Consider the following 22,603-nt stretch of genomic DNA (forward strand, 5'->3'; position numbering starts at 1 on the left):
TATAGGGTGCTGTCAGACCCTAACATGAAGAGATTTGACTTTCTTAAGGTGGTCAGTGGGGTTCCCTGAAGAAGTGATCCTTGAGCTGAGACCTGAATGATGAGGTTGAACAAACACTGGTTTAGGTAAAGAAGAGAAAAGGGAAGGGGCAGGGGGAGCATGTGCAAAGGCCCTGTGACAAGAGAATGTAGAGTTTGAGGGACTGGAATTTGAGAGATATAGAAGAGGAGTGGCTGGAGATGAAGCGGGCTCTTGGGGGCCAAGGAGAAGGTAAGGGTGGTAAGAGAGGGCATGGGCAGAACTAGAACTCATCTTCTGATACCCCCCAGTCAGTTCTTAAGCCACTGATAGAAGACAAGGAGCTGGGCTCCACCATGAAAAGGGGGGGGCAGCCTCCCAGAGCTTGAGTGAACTGAGTTCTGAAGTCTAGGCTGATGTTAAGCTTTGGGGGAGGAAGGGAGGGATGAGCACGGCATATGTAGGGGAGGGCGGGGGCTGGCTTGACTGGACAGGAGGGACATACTGGGAGAAAGTGACCCCAGGAAGTTCAAAGGGACTCAAGGGTGGATGCCCTGGGGAGGCAGGGTTTTGCTGAAGTTGTACTATCCAGGACCTTTCAGCCAACATCTGGTACATTTTCTCCTTTCCAAAGTTAGAAGACGTGGGAGAAATCATTGAAAAAATTCGGATTGGCCATGATAATACGGGCATAAATCCTGGTTGGCACTGCTCCCACGTGGACATCCGCAGGCTCCTCCCAGATAAAGATGTGAGTTTCTGACTGATCTGTCCTGTTGTTTCTTTTGTCCCTTTCCAGAAGAGATTAAAGACAGATTCTTTGTAAGAAACGGTAGCCTTTTTAAGTTGAGATAAAATCATCTAAGGAAAATTCAGCCAGTTCACTCCGAGTGCAGGAACTAACTCAGGTCCAAGGCAGAATCTTTTAGAACCTGGCTTATGGGTCAAAGAGGAGGGTCTGGGCAACCATGTCTCTGCTCCCCACCCCCAAAGCCATACTACCAGTGAGTGACCAAGTGTGCCCTTCCTGCAACTCAAGGTCAACTCAGAGAAAGAAACCCACCTAACCAACTTGGAAAACATTCCAAAACCACGAAATTCTAAACCTAGGAAGCAGCTGTCAGTCATGGCTGTGTATGAGCTGGGAGCTGGGAGCAGTTTAAAAAAAACAGAGCTTCCTCCCCTTGCCTGCTGAGTCTGAGTCTCTGGGATGGGGTTCAGATACCTACTTTAAAGTGACTCAGGGAACTCCACCTTCAAGAGCCTACCCCTGACATGGTGTGGAAAGTGCTTTAAGTAAGACTGGATCTGCCGGAATTGGGGCAGGCCGGGTGGGGGTGGGGCTCCTCTGTGGCTTTTGTATTATCAGTAGGGCTCCATCACCCCTGTCCTTGGTTGGTCCCCATGAGTGTTGACATGGTGATGAATGACTGAAGTTGGCAGTTTCCACATTAAGGGCTCAGTTTCCTCCTTCCTCCTCACCCCAGGGCACAGAGACCTTGACCTTCCCTTGTGATCGATGGCTTGCCACCTCAGAGGACGACAAGAAGACCATTCGAGAACTGGTCCCTTATGATATCTTCACTGAGAAATACATGAAAGATGGGTCTTTAAGGCAAGTCTACAAGGAAGTGGAAGAGCCTCTGGACAGTAAGTGTGGTGTGATCGCCCTCGTCACTGTCAGCAGAGCCCTCCCTTGCAGGGCGCCTGCCCTGTGCTGGGCGGAGCCTTTGCACCCAGGTGGTAGAGTCTATAATTATCTTCACTCCATAGAGAGGGCAGCTGAGGCTCACAGAGGTTACATAACCTGCCGAAGTTCACTCAGCTAATAAATGGCAGGGCTATTCTTCAAAGGTACTCAGCTATCTCACTCCGAGGTTTGTGCGCAAATCCTTTCCTGGTCTGACAGTGTGATCGTACATCCAAATGTGTGCCCTCCTGTGCCTGAACTATACTGGTCCTTGTTCTCTCCCTTGCTTAGTTAATTTGGCTACTAATCTTCAGGGCTTGGTCCTCTCTGCTCTTGCTGGATCCAGCTGTCCCAACCGAGTATGAATCAAATAGCATCCTGGCTTTGTACAGAACTGGAGCTGTGGTGTGTTTGTTCTCAGGGGCTAGGTGCAGCTTCAGTGTCCAAGGTCATGGGTTTCTTTTCTGTATGCACCAGTTTGCTTGTTCTCATTGATGAGGTTTTTTCTGCCTGATTTGCCCCAGCCTGACCACACACTTCTTGCTCTCATTCCTTTGCTTTTGAACTACCATTTTCTGGTTCTCTTCTTACCACTCTGGCTGAGTGCCGTTCTCCCTTCTCTTGCCGGGTGGTATTGCTCCAGGCTCAGCCCTCAGCCTCAGCTGAGCCTCTGCTATAGCTCTCACATTTCCTTTAGTCTGAGTTGCCATTTGCTTCAGAGAGAAAAACAAGTGTTTCCTCAATAGCATGCCTTTCCCTACCCATATCCCTTTCTCCAAATTTGCTTTGCTATTGAATCTGGTGGATAATTCCCTTTTCTACTTGGATCCCAGAGGATGCCCAGGAAAGCTGGCCCAGTGGCACACTTGGCTGTTCTGTATTAATAACATGCCACAAACCCACTCTGTGCTGGGTGGTGTTTCTAGGGAAACATCTTTCCACGGAGAGCTGTGTGGCCTTGGTGGGATAGGGAGGGAGGAAGATCCAGGAACAGTAGGATTTGACTGTATGACCACATTGCTCAGCACCCGGACGCTGAATCGGTTTTCCTAATTCCCAAAGGACTGGAGAGAGTGGTGGGGGGTCGGGGGTGGGGAGAAAGGGGCAGGAAGGCCATTTAATCGCAGCCCTGGGGACACAGCACCCCACTCTGGGACGAGGGCTCCTAGAAGAGGTCCCGCCCAGGTGTGAAGCAGGGCTGAGTGCACAGCCAGCAAATGGATGGGGAGAGAAAATGAGGGGGGTGGGGACAGTCGACTGTCATGTCTAAACCGTGGCAAGATTCCTAATGTTACCTCATGTCAGTATTAGCCAGACAGGCGTGGGAGATGTTGACTCTTTTCGACACGAGAGGATTTGTTTAATGCACACGTGAAATGCTGGCCAGATTCTGAGCTGAGCCGAGCAAGGTGGGGGTGCTGGTTCCTGTCCTTGAGGGGACAGGCCTCTGAGAGCAGTTCTCCCAGTGCGCCAAGGAGGTTTAGCCAGCACAGTGCTGGGTGGGGCGGCAGAGAAGGGAGGGTGGGAAAGGGGACGTAGGGAGGGGGCGGAGTTCAGGATTGGATGTGAGTCTGTGCTCTGTGGTCTAGTCAAGGTGGACATGGGGGTGTGGGTCCAGAGCACAGGAGGGAACTGGGCTGGAGATGCAGCCGCGGGGAACTCACAGAAGTCAACACCCGGAGCATGCCGGGTAAGAGGACTGTCCTGGGAGACGTGGGCATCCGAGGGTAGGCAGACGATCAGGAACCTATAAAGCTGCTCAGGGAACAGCCAGAGAGGCAGAAGGAGAGCAGGAAAGAATAATGCTGTGGAATCCAAGGGAAAATGAGGGTAATAATAGGAACCGTGTTCTGGGCATGAGCGTGTTCCATACCAACCGGTAAGAGCAGCTCACATCACCTTACTCTCCTACATTTAATTACATGTGGTTTTGAGCCCACTTGCAAGGGTTGGTAAGAAAGTCCATCTCAGTCACTGCAAGGAGGGGGCATCCCCTTTTCTAGGGTCTTATAAAAATCCTGAGGCTCACATCAGGGGCCTGGCCCTTAGTCTAGGTGGGAACAACCTACACCTGTGGTCTCCTGCCGCTCGGTGACACTGCTGCTGCTTGCTCCCCGCCGACATGCAGGTTTCATCTCTCTGGATGGCCAGCAATGCTTCTCCATGGACCCTGGCTTTGTCAAAAGACCCTCTCTCTCTCTTTTTTTTTTTTTAATAAATTTATTTATTTATTTATTTTTGGTTGCTTTGGGTCTTTGTTGCTGCGTGCAGACTTTCTCTAGTTGCGGTGAGCGGGGGCTACTCTTCATTGCCGTTTGCAGGCTTCTCATTGTGGTGCGCAGGCTTCTCATTGCGGTGGCTTGTCTTTGTTGCGGTGCACGGGCTCTAGGCACGCGGGCTTCAGTAGTTGTGGCTCGCAGGCTCTAGAGCATAGGCTCAGTAGTTGTGGTGCACAGGGTTAGTTGCTCCATGGCATGTGGGATCTTCCCGGACCAGGGCTCAAACCCGTGTCCCCTGCGTTGACAGGTGGATTCTTAACCACTGTGCCACCAGGGAAGCCCAAAAGACCCTCTCTTCAGCCTGGAGGCCTCCTTGCTTCAAGTCCCCAGATAAGCTGTCTCCTTATTGGGTCCCTTTGTGCAGGTGAGGATTTCCTACCACCCATAGGGACTCTCTAACCCTCACCTGCTCCCAGGCTGGGGAAACTGACCTTCTTCCCAGTTGGACCATTTCCGCCTTCACCTCAAAGCCACAACTTTCATCCTTCCCCTTGGGGATAATCCAGCTAAGTCCCCTCTTCCCTGGCCTGAAACTCCAAAGCCCCTAGGATAAAGGAATATGGAGAGGAGACAAAGAATGCTCAGCCTTCCTAAAAACAAAGCCTTGCCTTTCCCTCCTGGGGTGCGGATTGGGAAAGGGGCTACTTTGTTCTTCCCTGATGAGTGTATAGCAGCAAAACAAAAACAAGACAGTGTTTAGTTTCATTTTGTGAATAACTTTTAATAACTGTCACACCAGTATTTATTGAGCCCTTTCCAAAGGCCATAGGAGGTAAAGGAGTGGGTGGCAGTGACTGTGGCTTTGGTGAGGGGGGTTTCCCTGGAGTGCTGGGGGCAGGCTGGTTGAAGAGTAAATGAAAATACGAAAGACACTGAGGGGAAGCTATTCTTTCAAAAATATTTGATTTTTTCCATAAACCGTTGAGAAGGGTCTGGCACTGATACCAGTCACCCTCACATGGGAAGGCACCTTACTGTCAGTGTGTCACGGTAGATAGATTTAGTGACCACGGTGTGCATGTGTGTCAGGCAGTTTCCTGAGTCTTTCCCCCGGAAGCTGTAAGCAGCTGGAGGGGTGGATGGTTTGAGGGGGCTGGAAAAGTCTCCATCCCTTGGGCCTCTTAGGGGTAAACTTCCCACTGGTGAAGCCACTCCGACCTGTAGCAGAATGTGCGTAAGGGAACAGACAAAAGGAGGACACTCAGTTCTCCTGGAGTCCCGGGCCACAAGCGGAATACCGCCTACAAATCCAGTTCCCCCAAACCTAAACAATGCCATCCCTTTCTTCCCTTTGTCTGTCCGGCTGCCCACCCAGTTGTGCTGTACTCGGTGCAGATCTTCACAGGAAACGTTCCCGGGGCAGGGACGGACGCCAAGGTCTACATCACCATCTATGGAGACCTCGGGGACACGGGAGAGCGGTACCTCGGCAAGTCAGAGAACCGCACCAACAAATTCGAGAGAGGAACGGTAGGCGGAGCCCGCCGAGTTACCCCGCCCCTCTCCTCCCTGTCGCGTTATCATTATGGGGGGTGGCGATGAAAGGGGCCAGCTCTTCTTGTCTTGGAACTTTGCGGGATGTCATGCACCCTTATGTGGGCATTTGCCCCCCACAGAGTCTGCTCCCCTTCTCTTAGCCTACGCAGGGTCCTGCATGTGGTGTAGGGGTGGGGCTTGAGCAAGTGGAGTAGGGGTGGGGCTTTGAGGACAGGGTTGTCTTCAAAGAATCCAGCTCACTGCAGTGGGTCACGAGCATGGAGTGGTGAGCGCCTGCAGAGTGGCGGTGTTGCCCGGACAGCAGCTTGAACTAGGGGTCTGGAGGCCTCGTTCTGCCATCCACTCCTTACATGGCTGAGCATCTCTGGCCTCAGTTTCCTCATCTGTGAAATAAGGAGGCTCATGTGAATCAGCTAAACTGTTGTGCAGAGTCCTGGGCAGCACCGAGGCTGGGCAGCACGGGAGCCACAGAAGGGTAGGGGCAGCAGACGGGCAGCCACTCCTCCCGCACGGGTCCACTCTGACCTGGCCTATCTATTGGAGGACCAAGAAAGCCCTCTATTAAGCAAGGGTCTCTGTGGCTACGGAAAAGCCTTGAAAACCACCCCACTGGATGGTGTCCAAGGCCCTGCCAGCTCTGACCTAACAGTGGTTTTACAAAAAAGAAGATATCTGACCAAACTTGCCTTCCCACCAGCTTGGCCTCCCTCTCCCCGCCAGAGATCCCCTCTCTGGAAGGTGCCCCTGCCGCCTTCCCCATTCACTGTCCCTCGGCCTCTCTTCCCCCTCCGTTCACCGAAATCTGCCGAAACCCCCAGACCAGGCTACAGCTGTGGGGATGAAAGCAAGGTGATTGGCTCTAACTAAGTCTGCGGCCCTCCCTGTGGCCGAGTGCCTGGGGAGATTCCCGCATCAACCAGCGGGTGTTTATCAGGGGTCTCCTTAAGCCCGACCCCCAGCCAGGCATGACCTTTAGTGCTGAAACATTCGCAACTTGGTGAGGAGGAAAGTAGCTCTGGGCTAAGAAAAGCAGGTGTCACTAAGCAGGTCTGCAGCTGGTGGGTAACCCCAGGAGCCAGACCCCCTGGAAGGAGCCCCAGCCTGACCTCGAGGTCTGGGAGGAGTCAGGCCCCAGGGCTGCCTTTGCTCTATCATCCAAATATGAACCCATTACCTTTAGCTTTGGTTTACTGCTTCTGGAATGGGAATAGCTACTTAGATGCCTGAACTGAAAAACTGAAAAAGAGATAGAAGAGCGCTTTGTATCAGGGAGAAAAAATTTATAACACACACACACACACACAATATAGTTGTTTGCCACACTTACAAGGTAGCTAATAGGAGGTCTATTCATTTTGGAAAAATAGAATAACAAAGAGGTCAAGTGACTCATGTGGTGTGCCTGACTCTGAAGTAGGGACGTTATTATCAGGCTGACTCACATATGCTGCTCTGGCACGTGGCCATGCCATGCGGCGCAGGTGTGCCCAGACCTGCGGCTGGGGCCAGATCACATGCGTTCAGCTCCTGTCTCTGACACTGACTAGCTGTGTGATCCTGGGCAAGTTCCCTAGCATCTCTGTGCCTCAGTTTCCTCCACCATAAAATAAGTTCACTGAATTAAAACATGTGAAGTGCCTAGAACCATGCCTGGCATGAAGTTAGCTCCTTGTTAGTGCTGGCTGTTGTTGAGGCTTGGGAGAGCCCACCTTCCCTGTAGCTCATCACAGTGCCTGGAAAATGCATCATCAGACAGCAGTGTGCGCCATACGGATGACAGGTCGCTCGTTCGTGGCTAAATCCACAGGGCCTAGCAGAGTAGGCGCATAAATATTTTTTGAGTGAATAAATGAATGAAGGTATAAATGAAGGTGATGCAATCCATTCTCCTCTGTATTTAGATTCAGATTTTTTTCTCTCTTAGCAATTATGACATCACAAGAAAAGTCTTCTGCCTCATCCCTTTCTCTTCCTTCCTTCCTGTGTTGATGTCCCACTGGGGGAGCTGCAGCTACTTCTGGCTCAGTCACTGATGAGTTAGGACTTCAAGTTCACTGCTGAGCATCTAAAAGCTTCCACTTCTCTACTTATTTGCTCTAGAATCTAGGAGTCACCTGGACACCCCTCTCCCTATCAGCACTCCCTTCCCACCCATATCCAATCAATCTTGGAGAGTCGTGGAGAGGATCTCTTCTAAATAACTCTCAGATCAGCCCGGTCAACTTTGTCACCACTCAGCCCTTCCTTATTGCACCTTGCTTAGTGAGCCAGTCTCGTCTCCCTGCTCCAGTCCCCTGAAATCCAATCCATCCTCCAGCTGTCCCCAATTAACCCTTCCAAAGGTGGCCGAGTCACTCCCTCACTTCAACCTGTCAAGCTCCCCACCGATCCCAGATCTGGTCTGAGCCTTTCATGGGATTCACAAACCTTCACTGCCTGCCTAGCCAGCCTGCATAGAATGTCCCCCTGGGCCCCAGTTTCCAGAACGCTCCACACTTTCTCCTGTCTCCACTTTTTTCCAAGCCTTTTCTCTGCATCTGTGCACATACGCACATAGGAAATACAGAGTGCTGCTCTGTGGTTTTAACTTTTTACATAAAAGGCATCATCCTATATGCGTGCTTTTTGCATGCAATGGAGTATCTTCGAAATCTATGTGTCAGGAGAGTCAAACACAGATGTTGTCGTCTGGTTCTTTGTAACCACTGCACGCATAACATTCCACACACGACATTGCCATGGTTATTTACCATTCCCTAAGCACTGTGGACACTGAGGTGGGTCCCAATTTTCCACTGTAAAAAGATATCCTGCAATAAGCATCCTTGTGCACGTATGAAGGTGTCCCCCCAGGACAGATGCAAAGTGGAATTGCTGTGTCGTAAGGTGTACCCATTTTTGCTCTAATGGACTCAGCCACTTGCCAGTGCCCCAAGGCCTGCACAGGCCCACAGCCGCCATCAGCATCACACCATCCACCCGCACTTTCCTCAGCCCGCAGCCTTCCCTGCCCTGGCTGCCTAGAAGGCCCAGCCCCCCAACTTCAGCCTAATGCCTCCACCTGGCAAGTCTTGCCAGCCCTGCCCCTAGTCTTCACACAGGTGGTTGTTCCCACCACCTGGGCTGTCCTGAGGAGGAGCCCAGGGTGTCCTATCATCCCTGGGTTCCCAGCACTCAGCACAGTGACTTAGCAAATCTTTCAGAAGGGAAGTGGGTGTCATTCAGGGTCACCTCTCCCTCTTTCCCCTCCCCAGGCTCCTGCCAGCTGTGTTTTGACCCCACTTCTAGAACTCCACATCTCACTGAGGAATCCTAAAAGAATGCAAGCACCCAAGAGTGCAATGTCACATCACTAAAGATATAATCAGGGACACAGAGAAGGGCCGGTGTCACACCCCTGACAAAATCCCTCATGAACCCACAGTCCAGGTGATATGCCCTGTGCTCTCCCCAGCCTGGCCTCCGCCACAGCCTCTCCCCTCTCTGCCTGCACTCCTGCAGCCTGACCTGGCTCCTCCAGCTGCCAGCTTCCCCTGGGAATTTCAAGCCCCCTCTCATTATTCAGAAAGATTTCACCTCTTCCATAGCTCTTACCGTCCAGCCTCCCACCTGACCTCAAGCCAATACTCAGCATAACTAAGGATGTCCAGGTACCAGGCTGAGCACCTCACTCACACAGCTCATCAGGGTCCATATTCCAAACACCCACAGGGCTTATCCCAAGAGGAGCCGGACTGCAAAACGGGGCCATTGTGGAAGCGAGGCCTTGGAATACCAAATTCTCTGCGTTAGGGATTTGGGCCTGGAAGGCTCCTGGCTAGAAAGGGTCTGTTCAGCCCAACAGTTGAGGGGGATGGAAGGTACTGGATGGATGGGGTTGGAGTGGGTGGAGGTGGGGAGTGCCCCGCCACCCAAGTCCACACATCTGGACTCCCCAGGCCGACACCTTCATCATCGAGGCTGCTGACCTGGGTGTCATCTACAAGATCAAGCTCCGCCACGACAACACCAAATTGTGTGCCGACTGGTACGTGGAGAAGGTGGAGATCTGGAACGACACCAACGAGGACGAGTTCCTGTTCCTGTGCGGGCGCTGGCTGTCCCTGAAGAAGGAGGACGGGCGGCTCGAGAGGCTCTTTTATGAGAAGGTGCGTGAAAGGCAGCCGGGGGGCTTGGTTCAGCCATGGCCTGTTATCCTCATACCTGGGGTGGCTCAGTGGAACACAGGGTGCCAGAGGTGTAACGGGCCTGGGTTGTGCTCCTCCGGACAGGAGTACACTGGGGACCGGAGCAGCAACTGCAGCAGCCCCGCTGACTTCTGGGAGATCACCCTGAGCTCCAAGATGGCCGATATCGACATCGCCACAGTGACAGGGCCCATGGCTGACTACGTTCAGGAAGGCCCAGGTAAGTCAAGCAGAGAACTCATCAGAGGAGGAGCAGGCACATGGATGTGTTTCAACTGTTCTTGGACAGGCCATGTGTTGACCCCACCATCATTTGACCTACATTTAACACTTTGTAATTTACACACGGTTTCCTCACATGTTGTCTATTTCCATCCCCACAATAGCCCTGTGAACTGAGAGATGTTGACCTAAAACAAATAGATTGCCAGTCATTTCTCCAGTGAAAATGGGTTTATTCAGGATCAGCAGAGAATTGCAGCTTGGAGTCTGCAACCAGGGCAAGCTACATGCAATTCCCCATAGAGCAACGGGAGAAGAACTCTTTTATAGAGGAGAAAATGAAGTTGGGAAGGCTGTAGTAAATGAAGAGTCCGTGGCTGTTCACTGGCTGAGTTGTTGCCAGGAGAGAAGAGGAGTCTTTCTTCTTCCTGTTGGGCTCTGCCTGTTGTCACAAGGCATGAGCGCTCCCCCTTCTGGTCTCCTGACTCTATGTAATTGAGGTTTCTATTTATTAATTTTTTATATTTTCTCCTCTTGATCAAGACCTTTCTATGAAAGTATCGCTGATCAAGAGTCAGGTCTTCTGGTTTCAACAGCTTTTTGTCCCTTAATGTCAGGAAGGGCCTTTCCTGGGTACAGTGTCCCATGTTGGAGAGAAAGTGCACAGATTGGAATCGTAATGAGATCACATTTGAGTAACAAGGAGGGGTAGGAGAGAGACCTCTCGAGCATTTTTTTAATCCGAAGTCTATGTTACAAAGATAATAGACTCTGGAGATTATCTGAAGTGTTATGTCATCATCAAAGGTTTGGAAAGAAACTTCTGACAGACCTGATCTGGATATCTTGGGAAAGTTGTCTCATCAAATATTGTATGCTTCAATTCCAGGAGATATTTACTTTCATGTCACTAGATGATGTGCAAGTCCAATCAGGATTTGGAAGCCTTCTTTGTCACATGAATCCAAGAGTCTATTCCCGGGAGTTTGGCAGCACAAGTGCTGGTTAGCAGTACTTGATAGGGGCCTCTCCAGAAAGATTGAAGATAGTCTTTCTGGAGATATCTCTTCCAACAGACAAACTATCCAGGCTGTAAGGTGTGATGCTTAAGGTCTTTGTCCCCAGAGAGCACGCTGTGAAAAGATTGCTCTACAAAACAACACGATTATTTTTAACAAAATCAGTATGAGAGTATCTCTCCTTTTATTGGCTGTGGCTCAGAAAAAGCAGAAGCCAAGAGCTTTGGGTGTCCTGTGACTATCTCAAAGGGCGAGTGTTTGTGAATTACAAAAGGAGTGGATCTAAGATTTAGAAGGATCAATGGCAAACTTTTGGACAAGGTATTTGGAGGGTTTCTACAAATGTTGCCGTTGAGTCTTAATAATGCCGTTAGTGCACTTGACTAACCAGAGCATTGAGGGTGATAAGCACAGTGAAGTAAAACCAGCCAAACAGTGCAGACTTGTCAAAGTACCTGAGGAGCAAAATGAATTCCTCAATCACTGTGAAGTTCGAGAGGAGTTCCTCAGGTAGGGAGAATCTTTTCCAAAAGGACTTTAGCCACAGAAGAGGCAGTAGCCTGTCTGCAAAGGAAGGCTTTAGTCCAGTGTGAAACATACAGACCATGACTGAAAGATATTTATCTCCATGAGATGGAGGAAGTTGTATGAAATCCATTTACCAGACCTCAAATGGTCCATTAGGAAGTTTAAAATGTCCAGGGGCAGTACAAACAGGCTTCCCTGGGTTGTATTTCAGATAAGTGGAATAGTGAGGTAGGCACTTTTTGTGGCCTTGTTAATGTTTCCTCACTGATATTGATTCATGGATGCTATCTTTTTGCCAGTAGACCAATGGTTTAATGCATGTACAATGGTGATTAGTGGGAATTTTAGATCTCTAGTAGGACTGGGTTGTTATTTGGTCCAAATCAGAGCTTTCTCTTTTTATCAAACCAACAACTGTTGAATTTTCAATCTTGCTTTTCTTTTTTCTGAGACCAATTGTTGGGCTTCTCTAGCCAGTTTCGCTATGTTATCATTTGGGGAAATATCCCTTTGGACCATGACAGAGGTTTGACTTCTTTCAGTTCCGTTAAGGTCAGCATTCCTTGCAGAAACGTCAGCAAGGTGATTTCCCTCAGCTTCCAAAGAGTCAAGTTTAGAATGCCTCAGAATCTTATCAATAGCTAAAACATTGCATCCAATCATTCCTGCACATAGGGATCATTTTAAATTTTATTTCCACTGGAAGTAAAGAAGCCATGCTCTCCCCACAACATTCCAAAATCACAAGCTATTCCAAAAGCATATCTACTATCAGTATGAATATTGACAGTTTTGTCCTTGGCTAAATTACGAGCTCGTGTAAGATTGTAACCTATGGAGATTGCTTTTGAGTAACCATATGAACCACAGGGCTGAAGTAGCCATAGGTAACAACATCAAAAGGAGTTGCAATAGCATACCCAGCACAATATTTGTCATTGTCACCTTCTGAATAAGAACTATCAATGAACCATGAGAAGTCAACATTACCCAAAAGAATTTCCTGAAAATCATCAGGCGGAGTCAGGAGGTGACCCATCAGCATTAAGCAGTGGTGAGGGACTTCATCACAGAGGGAGAGGAGAAGGGTAGCCAGGGTAAGGTTATTACAACGTAAAAGAGTTACTTGGGGACTTCCCTGGTGGCGCAGTGGCTAAGAATCCACCTGCCAATGCAGGGGACACGGGTTTGAGCCCTGGTCCGGGAAGATCCCACATGCCGCGGAGCAGCTAAGCCCATGCGCCACAACTACAAAGCCTGCGCTCTAGAGCCCACGAGCCACAACTACTGAGCCCACGTGCCACAGCTACTGAAGCCCGCATGCCTAGAGCCCATGCTCCGCAACAAGAGAAACCACCGCAGTGAGAAGCCCGTGCACCACAACGAAGCATAGCCCCTGCTCGCTGCAACTAGAGAAAGTCCGCATGCAGCAACGAAAACCCAACGCAGCCATAAATAAATAAATAATTTTTTTTTTTAAAGAGTTATGTGAGGACCAGTTAACAAAAGGACTTCATAGGAAGTGAGCTGGCTGACTTAGAAATGTTGAGTATGATGAGAATTCAGGAGGGCTTCTACTTCATGCGGTACAAAAATGGTTAAAGAAGATCCCACAATGATTTTCTCAGTAGCCCTTAACCAAAAGGGCAGTGGCTGTAATGGCTCTAAGGCAAAGGTGGTATCCCAGTGGCACAGGCTCCAGTTGCTGGCTACAATGCCCTATGGGCCAATGGCGGTCCCTGTGTTTTGGGGTAAATACCCCAGGGATAGCCTCTTCCTTTTCATATACCAAAAGGGAAAAGGAAATCTGATTTCCATTTGGGATGCCCAAGGGCAGGTGGGTTCATCAAACTCTCCTTTAAGGCCTTAAAAGCTATGTAACTGGTTCTTCCCATAATATTAGGTCAGGGTTGTTATTGTTTAGTAAAACATACAGAGGTTTGGCCTTAAGAGAGAAATTTGGAATCCAATTTTCGCAATAACAAAGTAGCCCAAGAAAACCGAGCAGTCAGTGCTTAGTTTGGGGTTTGGGGAAACTTGGGACACCATGAAGTCTATCTGGAACTAGGTATAGTTCTTGTTCTGATATAAAATGCCCTAAATATTGAAACAAGGTTTGGACAAACTGCAACTTTTCTTTGGCAATCTTATATCCCTTCAAGATTAAAAGCTTTAGCAAGTAGACACTGTCTTCTTATGAGGAAGCTTGAGAAGGAGAGAAAAGAAACAAATCATCCACGTGTTGCAACAAAGTAGATCCCTAGGGAAATTTATATCATCCAGATCAGCCATCAGGATTTGTGAGAAATAAGGACTCCTAGAAAAACCCTGAAACATTGCTGTCCAGGGGAATTGTTTTTCTTCCCAAGTGAATGCAAAAAGGTATTGGCTAGCTTCATCAACTGGAATACTAATTGATGTACTGCATAAATCATTTACAGTCAAGAATTTGCTTCAGTGGGAATGAATATTAGTAACATTTGAGGTTTAGGAACAATAGGGTGTTGAGGGATAACTATGCTTTCTATTGCTCGAGGTCCAAGACGAACCTCTACCCTTGACCCTTAGGTTTTCTCACCAGCAAATGGGAGAGTTACAGGGGCTACTACAAGAAATAATGAAGCCTTGAGCCTTGCAGTTTTCTATTATTGACTTTATGCCTTGAAGGGCTTCTTCACTTATACGATATTGATGAATTCTGAGAAGAGATTTTTGGGAATCTATTTGAATCTTGGTGGGAGGTACACTGTGAATTTTTGCCAGTGTTGGTTGGAGGTTTTGCCCTTAAGGAAGCTGGTAGCTGATTCAATAGGGACAAATCATCAGTGTTTCCAGAATCATCTCTACTACTGTCAGAGGTGGAACAAATAAAAAATGTCAAAGGGTCATTTAACTCATCTGGTTGGCTGCTTTGATGACTACTGTCAAGTTCTAGAATTATTTCCCCTTTGGGGGAGAAATTCCAACATGATACTTCTCTAAGAAGTCTTGGACTAATAAATGGGAGTGGAGGAACAAAGGAGAAAAGGGTGTGTATTTCTCAAAGGGCCTAAACAAAGGGGAATAGGTTCAGAGACAGGAACCTCTTTGAGGTTCATTAGAGATCCCCACTATTTGAAGTGTTTTAGTACTCTGGGGCAGGGGCTGCTTGAGTAGGGGGGTTGAGCATTGGGAGTGTGGCTCCGTGACAGGACTGGGAGAGATTCATTCCCAACCTGGAGAAATGTTTCTCCGAGCTGAGTAAGAGGGAGGATTGGGCAGAGCTCCTGTATTTTCTGTGAGCCCTGTCTGAGAACTGGGAGAACGTTAGAGGGCTGAAGGTGCCTGAAGCACTTAAATCTGTAGCAATCTCTTTTCCAATGTCTTGTATGTTTGCAATAATAGCAGAAACTAAAGAGTTTAGGTTTTGTTTAGGGGCCTTCAGTTGTTGGCGATGAAGAATAAGAATTTTGGTGGTCCTCCTTTTAGGTGGCTCATCTAGAGTGCGAGAGAGCTGGTGTGCCAAGTTAACTAACCTGGAGTGGACACAGTTTACCATTCCATCCTGGTCCTTTTTTGCTAGAAGGGAAAGTTTCCTGTTTAGCTATTAATAAACACAGAGTTAAAAGCTACTCAGGTGGAATCAATAATCTGAAGTCAATTATAATAGTTATGAACAGGTTCATCAGATTTTTGTGTGCAAGCCTGAATTTTGTTGCAATCAACAAGCTTTGGAAAAGCCTTAGGAATCGCCTGACGAAGTCACCTAGCGATTGCCTGAGCCTGATCATATACCTCGTTTTATTGCACTTTGCTTTATTGCGCTTCACAGATACTGCGTGTTTTACAAATTGAAGGTTCGTGGCATCTCAGTGTAGAGCAAGCCTATCAGCGCCATTTTTCTAACAGTATTTGCTCCTTTCCTTGTCTTTGTGTCACATTTTAGTAATTCTTGCAATATGTCAGACTTTTTCATTATTATTTGTTCTGGTGATCCGTGATGAGTGATCTTTGATGGTACTATTGTAATTGTTTTGGTGTGCCACAAACCTATATAAGATAGGTGAACCAAAATAAGATAGTGAACTTAATCAATAAATGTTGTGCATGTTCTGACTGCTCTACCAACCAGCCATTCCCTGTCTCCCTCTCCTGTGGCCTCCCTATTCCCAGAGACACAACAATATTGAAATTAGGCCAGTTAATGCCTACAGTGGCCTCTTGAGTGGTCAAATGAAAGGAAGTTGCAAATCTCTCACTTTAAGTCAAAAGCTTATAATGACTAGGCTTAGTTAGGAAGGTAGATTGAAAGCCAGGACAGTCTGAAAGCTAGGCCTCTTGCACCAAGGAGTTGTGAATGCAAAGAAAAAGTTCTTGAAGGAAATTATTATAAACGTGCTACTCCAGTGAACACACGAATGATAAGAAAGTGATACAGCCTCATTGCAAACATGGAGAAAGTTTTCACGGTCTGGATAGAAGATCAAACCAGCCACAACATCCCCTTAAGACAAAGCCTAATCCAGAGCAATCCTTTAACTCTTCAATTCTATGAAGGCTGAGAGAGGTAAGGAAGCTGCAGAAGAAAAGTTTGAAATTAGCAGAGGTTGGTTCATGAGGTTGAAGGGAAGAAGCTCTCTCTATAACATCAGAGTGCAAGGTGAAGCAGCAAGTGCTGATGTAGAAGCTGCAGCAAGTTATCCAGAAGATCTAGCTAAGGTAATGAAGGCAGCTACACTAAACAACAGATTTTCAATGTAGGCAAAACAGCCTTATATTGGAAGAAGATGTCATCTAGGACTTTTATAGCTAGAGAGAAGTCAATACCTGGCTTCAAAGCTTTAAAGAACAGCTGACTCTCTTGTTAGGGGCTAATGCAGCCAGTGATTTTAATTTGAAGCCAATTCTCATTCACCATTCTAAAAATCCTAGGGCCCTTAAGCATTATGTTCAATCTACTTTGTCTATGCTCTATAAATGGAACAACAAAGCCTGGATGACAGCACATCACTTTACAGCATAATTTACTGAATATTTTAAGCCCACTGTTGAGACATACTGCTCAGAAAAAAAAACAAAAAAAGATTCTTTTCAAAATATTACTACTTATTGACAATGCACCTGGTCACCCAAGAGCTCTGATGGAGATGTACAGTGAGATTAATGTTGTTTTCATGCCTGCTAACACAACATCCATTCTGCAGCCCATGGATCAAGGAGTCATTTTGACTTCAAAGTCTATTCTTTAATAAATACATTTTATAAGGCTATAGCTGGCATAGATAGTGATTCCTTTATTAGATCTGGGCAAAGTGAATTGAAAGCCTCTGGAAAGAATTCACCATTCTGGATGCCACTGAAAATATCTGTGATTCATGAGAAGAGGTCAAAATACCAGCATTAGCAGGAGTTTGAAAGAAGTTGACTCCAGCCCTCATGGATGACTTCGAGGGGTTCAAGACTTCAGTGGAGGAAGTAACTGCAGGTGTGGTGGAAATAGCAAGAGAGCTAGAGGTGGAACCTGAAAATGTGACTGAATTGCTGCAATCTCATGATAAAACTTTAGCAGATGTGAAGTTGCTTCTTATGGATGAGCAAAGAAGGTGGTTTCTTGAAAAGGAATCTACTCCTGGTGAGATACTGTGAAGATTGTTGAAATGACAATATAAGATTCAGAATATTACTTAAACTTAGCTGATAAAGCAGTAACAGGGTTTGAGAAAACTGACTCCAATTTTGAAAGAAGTTCTAGTGTGAGTAAAGTGCTATCAGAGAGCATTGCACACTGCAGAGAAATTGTTCATGAAAGGAAGAGTCAATCGATGCGGCCAATTTCACTGTGGTCTTATTTTTCTTTTCTTTTCTTTTTTTTTTTTTTCGCGGTACGCGGGCCTCTCACCGTTGTGGCCGCTCCCGTTGCGGAACACAGGCTCCGGACGCGCAGGCTCAGCGGCCATGGCTCACGGGCCCAGCCGCTCCGCGGCATGTGGGATCTTCCCGGACCAGGGCACGAACCCGCGTCCCTTGCATTGGCAGGCGGACTCTCAACCACTGCGCCACCAGGGAAGCCCCACTGTGGTCTTATTTTAAGAAATTGCCCCAGCTGCCCCAGCCTTCAGCACCACCACCCTGACCAGTCAGCAGCCACCAACACCGAAGCAAGATCCTCCACCAGCTAAAAGGTTATGACTCACTGAAGGCTCAGATGGTGGTTAGCATTTTTTGGCAATAAAGTATTTTTAAATTAAGGTATGTCGTTTTTATAGATATAATGCTATTGCACACTTAATAGATTACAGTCTAGCATAAGCATAACTTTTATATCCACTGGGAAACCAAAAAATTTATGTGACTCACTTTATTGCAATATTTGCCGTATGGCAGTGGTCTGAAGCTGAACTTGCAATGTCCTCAAGGTATTTCTATAGTGAAATAGCAGGATGGCTTCCCAGTTGTGAGTCTAGACACCTTTCAGGATTTTCCCAATTAACAGTTTTCTTTTTTAATAAATTTATTTATTTATTTATCTATTTTTGGCTGCGTTGGGTCTTTGTTGCTGCACGTGGGCTTTCTCTAGTTGCAGCGAGTGGGGGCTACTCTTCGGTGCAGTGCGTGGTCTTCTCATTGCAGTGGAGCATGGGCTCTAGGCGTGCGGGCTTCAGTAGTTGTGGCTAGTGGGCTCTAGAGTGCAGGCTCAGTAGTCGTGGCACACAGACTTAAATTGCTCTGCCGCATGCAGGATCTTCCCGGACCAGGGATCGAACCCATGTCCCCTGCATTAGCAGGCAGTTCTTAACCACTGCGCCACCAGAAAAGCCCCAATTAACAGTTTTCATTCAGTGCTGGGCCTGGCCTTCACCACCAAGCATATTCACTGAACTGAATATCACCACTAGCTGATATGTCAGAGAAACCAGGTTGATGAGTTTGAATGACTATATTAAATTCCTCCTCAAATCTGTAAGAATCATTGGTTACTTTGGGAAAATCTTTGACTAGATTCAGCTTTATTCCTGGGAATATAAGAAATTAAGGATTTAGGAGGGAGGAGATCAAGATGGTGGAGTAGGAGGAGACCAAGCTCAACTCCCACCATAAACACATCAAAAATACATCTACAGGGGCTTCCCTGGTGGCGCAGTGGTTGAGAGTCCGCCTGCCGATGTAGGGGACGCGGGTTCGTGCCCCGGTCCGGGAAGATCCCACATGCCGCGGAGCGGCTGCGCCAGTGAGCCATGGCCGCTGGGGCTGCGCGTCCAGAGCCTGTGCTCCGCAACGGGAGAGGCCACAGCAGTGAGAGGCCGCATACCGCAAAAACAAACAAAAAAAACATCTACATGTGGAGCAGTTCTCACTGAAAATAGACTGGAGGCTAGCAGAAAGACACATCAACCGAGGCTGTAAAGAAAGATCCACGTGGAAGTCAGGAAGGGAAGAGACTCGGTCAGGTCAGGACCTGTGCCCTAGGAGGGAGCACAGAAGAGGAGGGGATGATTACACAGGCTTGGAGACCCTACTGGGGGGCGAGCAGTTCAAGTCACACACTGGACACCCCTGCCCTGGGGTCTGACACCAAGGAGACAACTTCCCTTAACTGGCTTGAAAACCAGTGGGACTAACAGGAGGCTGTAAGAAACCTAGACTCTGCACATAGGCTTGCTTACTCCCAGGAACAAGGCAGAGGAAGCAGATTGACACTTCCCAGGACTCCAGCCTGTTTCCCACATCGAGCACCCACTCCACCCCTCTAGCTCCAATGCAGCTCCACTAGGGTGAAGGCTGGCATTGCCGAGGAGAGTGTGCAATTTTGTGGGGGACAGAGCCAGCTTGGACCTGGCACTTCATCTGAATAGGGTGAGCGTGGCCATTACTGGCACTCGCAGAGATGGTAGATCAAGAGCACAGTGGAGCTCTGACCGACGTACCAGGACCAGCCAGTGCATGCCCCGGCCCACCCTGGGTGCCCACTCTGACCTCTCTTGCTCCAACACTACTCCCCTCTTGGACAAAGGTGCTAATGCTGGGAGGGGGGAGAACCCACTTAGAAGGAACGGAACCAGTTTGGACCTGACCCTCAGGACTTCTGCCTCGGCACCCTGGGACCTGATCCCAACCCCAAGAGGGTGGTGTTGGCCACTGAGCATAGCAGAAGCCCTGGCTCATAACCAGCTCTGGCTCTAGCCTCTCCATCTCCAGCCCCACTTCCCACCAAGGTGATAGCTGCCCGCACACCCCAGGGAAGACATGACTTGTGCTGACTTCAGATCCAGCTCTCTCACCAAAGCCATTGGGCACACACAGACTGCATAGGACTCCTCCCACACGAGGACACCCCTTCAAGACTGGGATAGGTAACTGTTTTACCCAATTTCATAGAGACAGGGAAAGTTAAGCAAAATGCGAAGACAGAGGAATGTGTTTCAAATGAAAGAACAAGACAGAAACTCTGAAAAAACAACTAATAAAACAGAGGTAAATAATTTACCAGATGAAGAGTTCAAAGCATTAGAAATAAGAACGCTAACTGAACTAAGGGGGAAAAATGGATGAACACTGAGCATTTTAACAAGGAACTAGAAAATATAAAGAAAGAACCAGTTAGAGCTGGAGAGTACAATAACTGAAATGAAAAACACACCAGAAGGAATTAACAGCAGACTAGGTGATACAGAAGAATGCATAAGTGATATGGAAGATAGAATAATGGAAATCACCCAATGAAAACAGCAAAAAGAAAATCAAATTTTAAAGAATGAGAAGAGTTTCAGGGACCTCTGAGAGAACATGAAGCACATTAACACTCGCATTGTAAGGATCCCAGGAGAAGGGAGAGAAAAAGGTCAAAAATGTATTTAATGAAAGTATGGCTGAAAACTTACTGAACCTGATAAATGCAACAGATATCCAGATACAGGAAACCCTGAGAGTCCCAAACAAGATGAACCCAAAGAGACCCACAGCAAGACATGTAATTACAATGGCAAAAGTTAAAAGGCAAAGAGAGAATTCTAAAGGCAGCAAGAGAAAAACAGTCACATATTGTAAATCAACTATACTTTAATTAAAAAAAAAAAGTACCAGACACTGGGGAAAAAAAGAGTCACAAAAGAACGTCCATAAGGCTATCAGCTGATTTTTCTGCAGACACTTTGTAGACCAGAAGGGAGTGGCATGGTATCTTTGAAATGCTGAAAGGGAAAAACCTACAACATAGGACACTCTACCAAGCAAGATTATCATTCTTGCTGGAGAGATAAAGAACTTCTCAGACAAACAAAAATTAAAAGTTCATAAATACTAAACCGGCCCTAAAAGAAATGTTAAAGGGTCTTCTCTAAGTGGAAAAGAAAAGGCTGCGGAGACTTCAAGATGGCGGAGGAGTAAGACGTGGAGATCACCTTCCTCCCCACAAATATATCAGAAATACATCTACACGTGGAACAACTCCTATAGAACACCTACTGAACGCTGGCAGAAGACCTCAGACCTCCCAAAAGGCAAGAAACTCCCCATGTACCTGGGTAGGGCAAAAGAAAAAACAGAGACAAAAGAATAGGGACGGGACCTGCACCTCAGGGAGGGAGCTGTGAAGGGGGAAAAGTTTCCACGCACTAGGAAGCCCCTTCACTGGCATAGACGGGGCTGGGGGTGGGTGGACGGGGTGGGGAATCTTCGGAGCCACAGAGAAGAGAGCAGCAACAGGGGTGCAGAGGGCAAAGCGGAGAGATTCCCGCACAGAGGATCAGTGCCGACCAGCGCTCACCAGCCCGAGAGGCTTGTCTGCTCACCCGCCAGGGCGGGCGGGGGCTGGGAGCTGAGGCTCGGACTTCAGAGATCAGATCCCAGGGAGAGGACTGGGGTTGGCTGCGTGAACACAGCCTGAACGGTCTAGTGTGCCACAGCTAGCCGGGAGGGAGTCCGGGAAAAGTATGCAGCTGCCGAAGAGGCAAGAGACCATTGTTTCCTGGTGCGTGAGGAGAGGAGATTCAGAGCACCGCCTAAACGAGCTCCAGAGACTAGCGCGAGCCGCGGCTATCAGCACAGACCCCAGAGACGGGCATGAAATGCTAAGGCTGCTGCTGCCGCCACCAAGAAGCCTGTGTGCAAGCACGGGTCACTCTCCACACCTCCACTCCTGGGAGCCCGTGCAGCCCACCACTGCCAGGGTCCTGTGATCCAGGGACAACTTCCCTGGGAGAACACACGGCGCGCCTCAGGCTGTTGCAATGTCACACTGGCCTCTGCCGCAGCAGGCTCGCTCCGCATTCCGTGCCCCTCCCTTCCCCCAGCCTGAGTGAGCCAGAACCCCCTAATCAGCGGCTCCTTTAACCCCGTCCTGTCTGAGCGAAGAACAGACGCCCTCAGGCGACCTACACGCAGAGGCGGGGCCAAATCCAAAGCTGAGCCCCGGGAGCTGTGCGAACAAAGAAGAGAAAGGGAAATCTCTCCCAGCAGCCTCAGGAGCAGAGGATTAAATCTCCACAATCAACTTGATGTACCTGCATCTCTGGAATAACTGAATAGACAACGAATCATCCCAAAATTGAAGTGATGGACTCTGGGAGCAAATGTAGACTTGGGGTTTGCTTTCTGCAAATAATTTGTTTCTGGTTTTATGTTTATCTTAGTTTAGTATTTAGAATTTATTATCATTGGAAGATTTGTTTATTGATTTGGTTGCTCTCTTCCTTTTTTTATATATATAGACATATATATTTTTTTCCTTTTTCTCTTTTTGTGAGTGTGTATGTGTATGTTTCTTTGTGTGAATTTGTCTGAATAGCTTTGCTTTTACGATTTGTCCTAGGGCTCTGTCTGTCCTTTTTTTTTTTTTTTCAGTATAGTTTTTAGCACTTGTTATCATTGGTGGATCTTCTTTCTTTCTTTATTACTTTTTTTTTTTTTTTTTTTTGCCGTTCGCGGGCCTCTCACTGTTGTGGCCTCTCCCGTTGCGGAGCACAGGCTCCGGACGCGCAGGCTCAGCGGCCATGGCTCACGGGCGCAGCCGCTCCGTGGCATGTGGGATCTTCCTGGACCGGGGCACAAACCTGTGTCCCCTGCATCAGCAGGCGGGCTCTCAACAACTGCGCCACCAGGGAAGCCCCTCTTTATTACTTTTTAATTATTTAATTTTTAATAATTTTTTTATTTTAATTATTTTATTTTTCTTTCTTTTTTTTTCTC

At 47.9% G+C, this 22,603-nt stretch overlaps 1 protein-coding gene across 3 annotated transcripts in view; it reads left to right on the forward strand.

Moving 5' to 3' along the window:
- The window catches only part of LOXHD1 (lipoxygenase homology domains 1), a 201,602-nt gene that overhangs the window by 126,268 nt on the left and 52,731 nt on the right, over nt 1-22,603 (forward strand). For all 3 annotated transcript variants that reach the window (XM_029227610.1, XM_029227620.1, XM_029227631.1), the window contains 5 exons: nt 653-769; nt 1,506-1,668; nt 5,303-5,457; nt 9,423-9,632; nt 9,756-9,891. In XM_029227610.1, coding sequence (XP_029083443.1) covers nt 653-769; nt 1,506-1,668; nt 5,303-5,457; nt 9,423-9,632; nt 9,756-9,891 — 781 coding nt within the window. The remainder of the gene's footprint in view (nt 1-652; nt 770-1,505; nt 1,669-5,302; nt 5,458-9,422; nt 9,633-9,755; nt 9,892-22,603) is intronic.

This window comes from Monodon monoceros, unplaced genomic scaffold (assembly GCF_005190385.1).
Source record: "Monodon monoceros isolate NGI ecotype Baffin Bay Population unplaced genomic scaffold, NGI_Narwhal_1 Super_Scaffold_1, whole genome shotgun sequence".
NCBI classification, from domain to species: Eukaryota; Metazoa; Chordata; class Mammalia; order Artiodactyla; family Monodontidae; genus Monodon; species Monodon monoceros.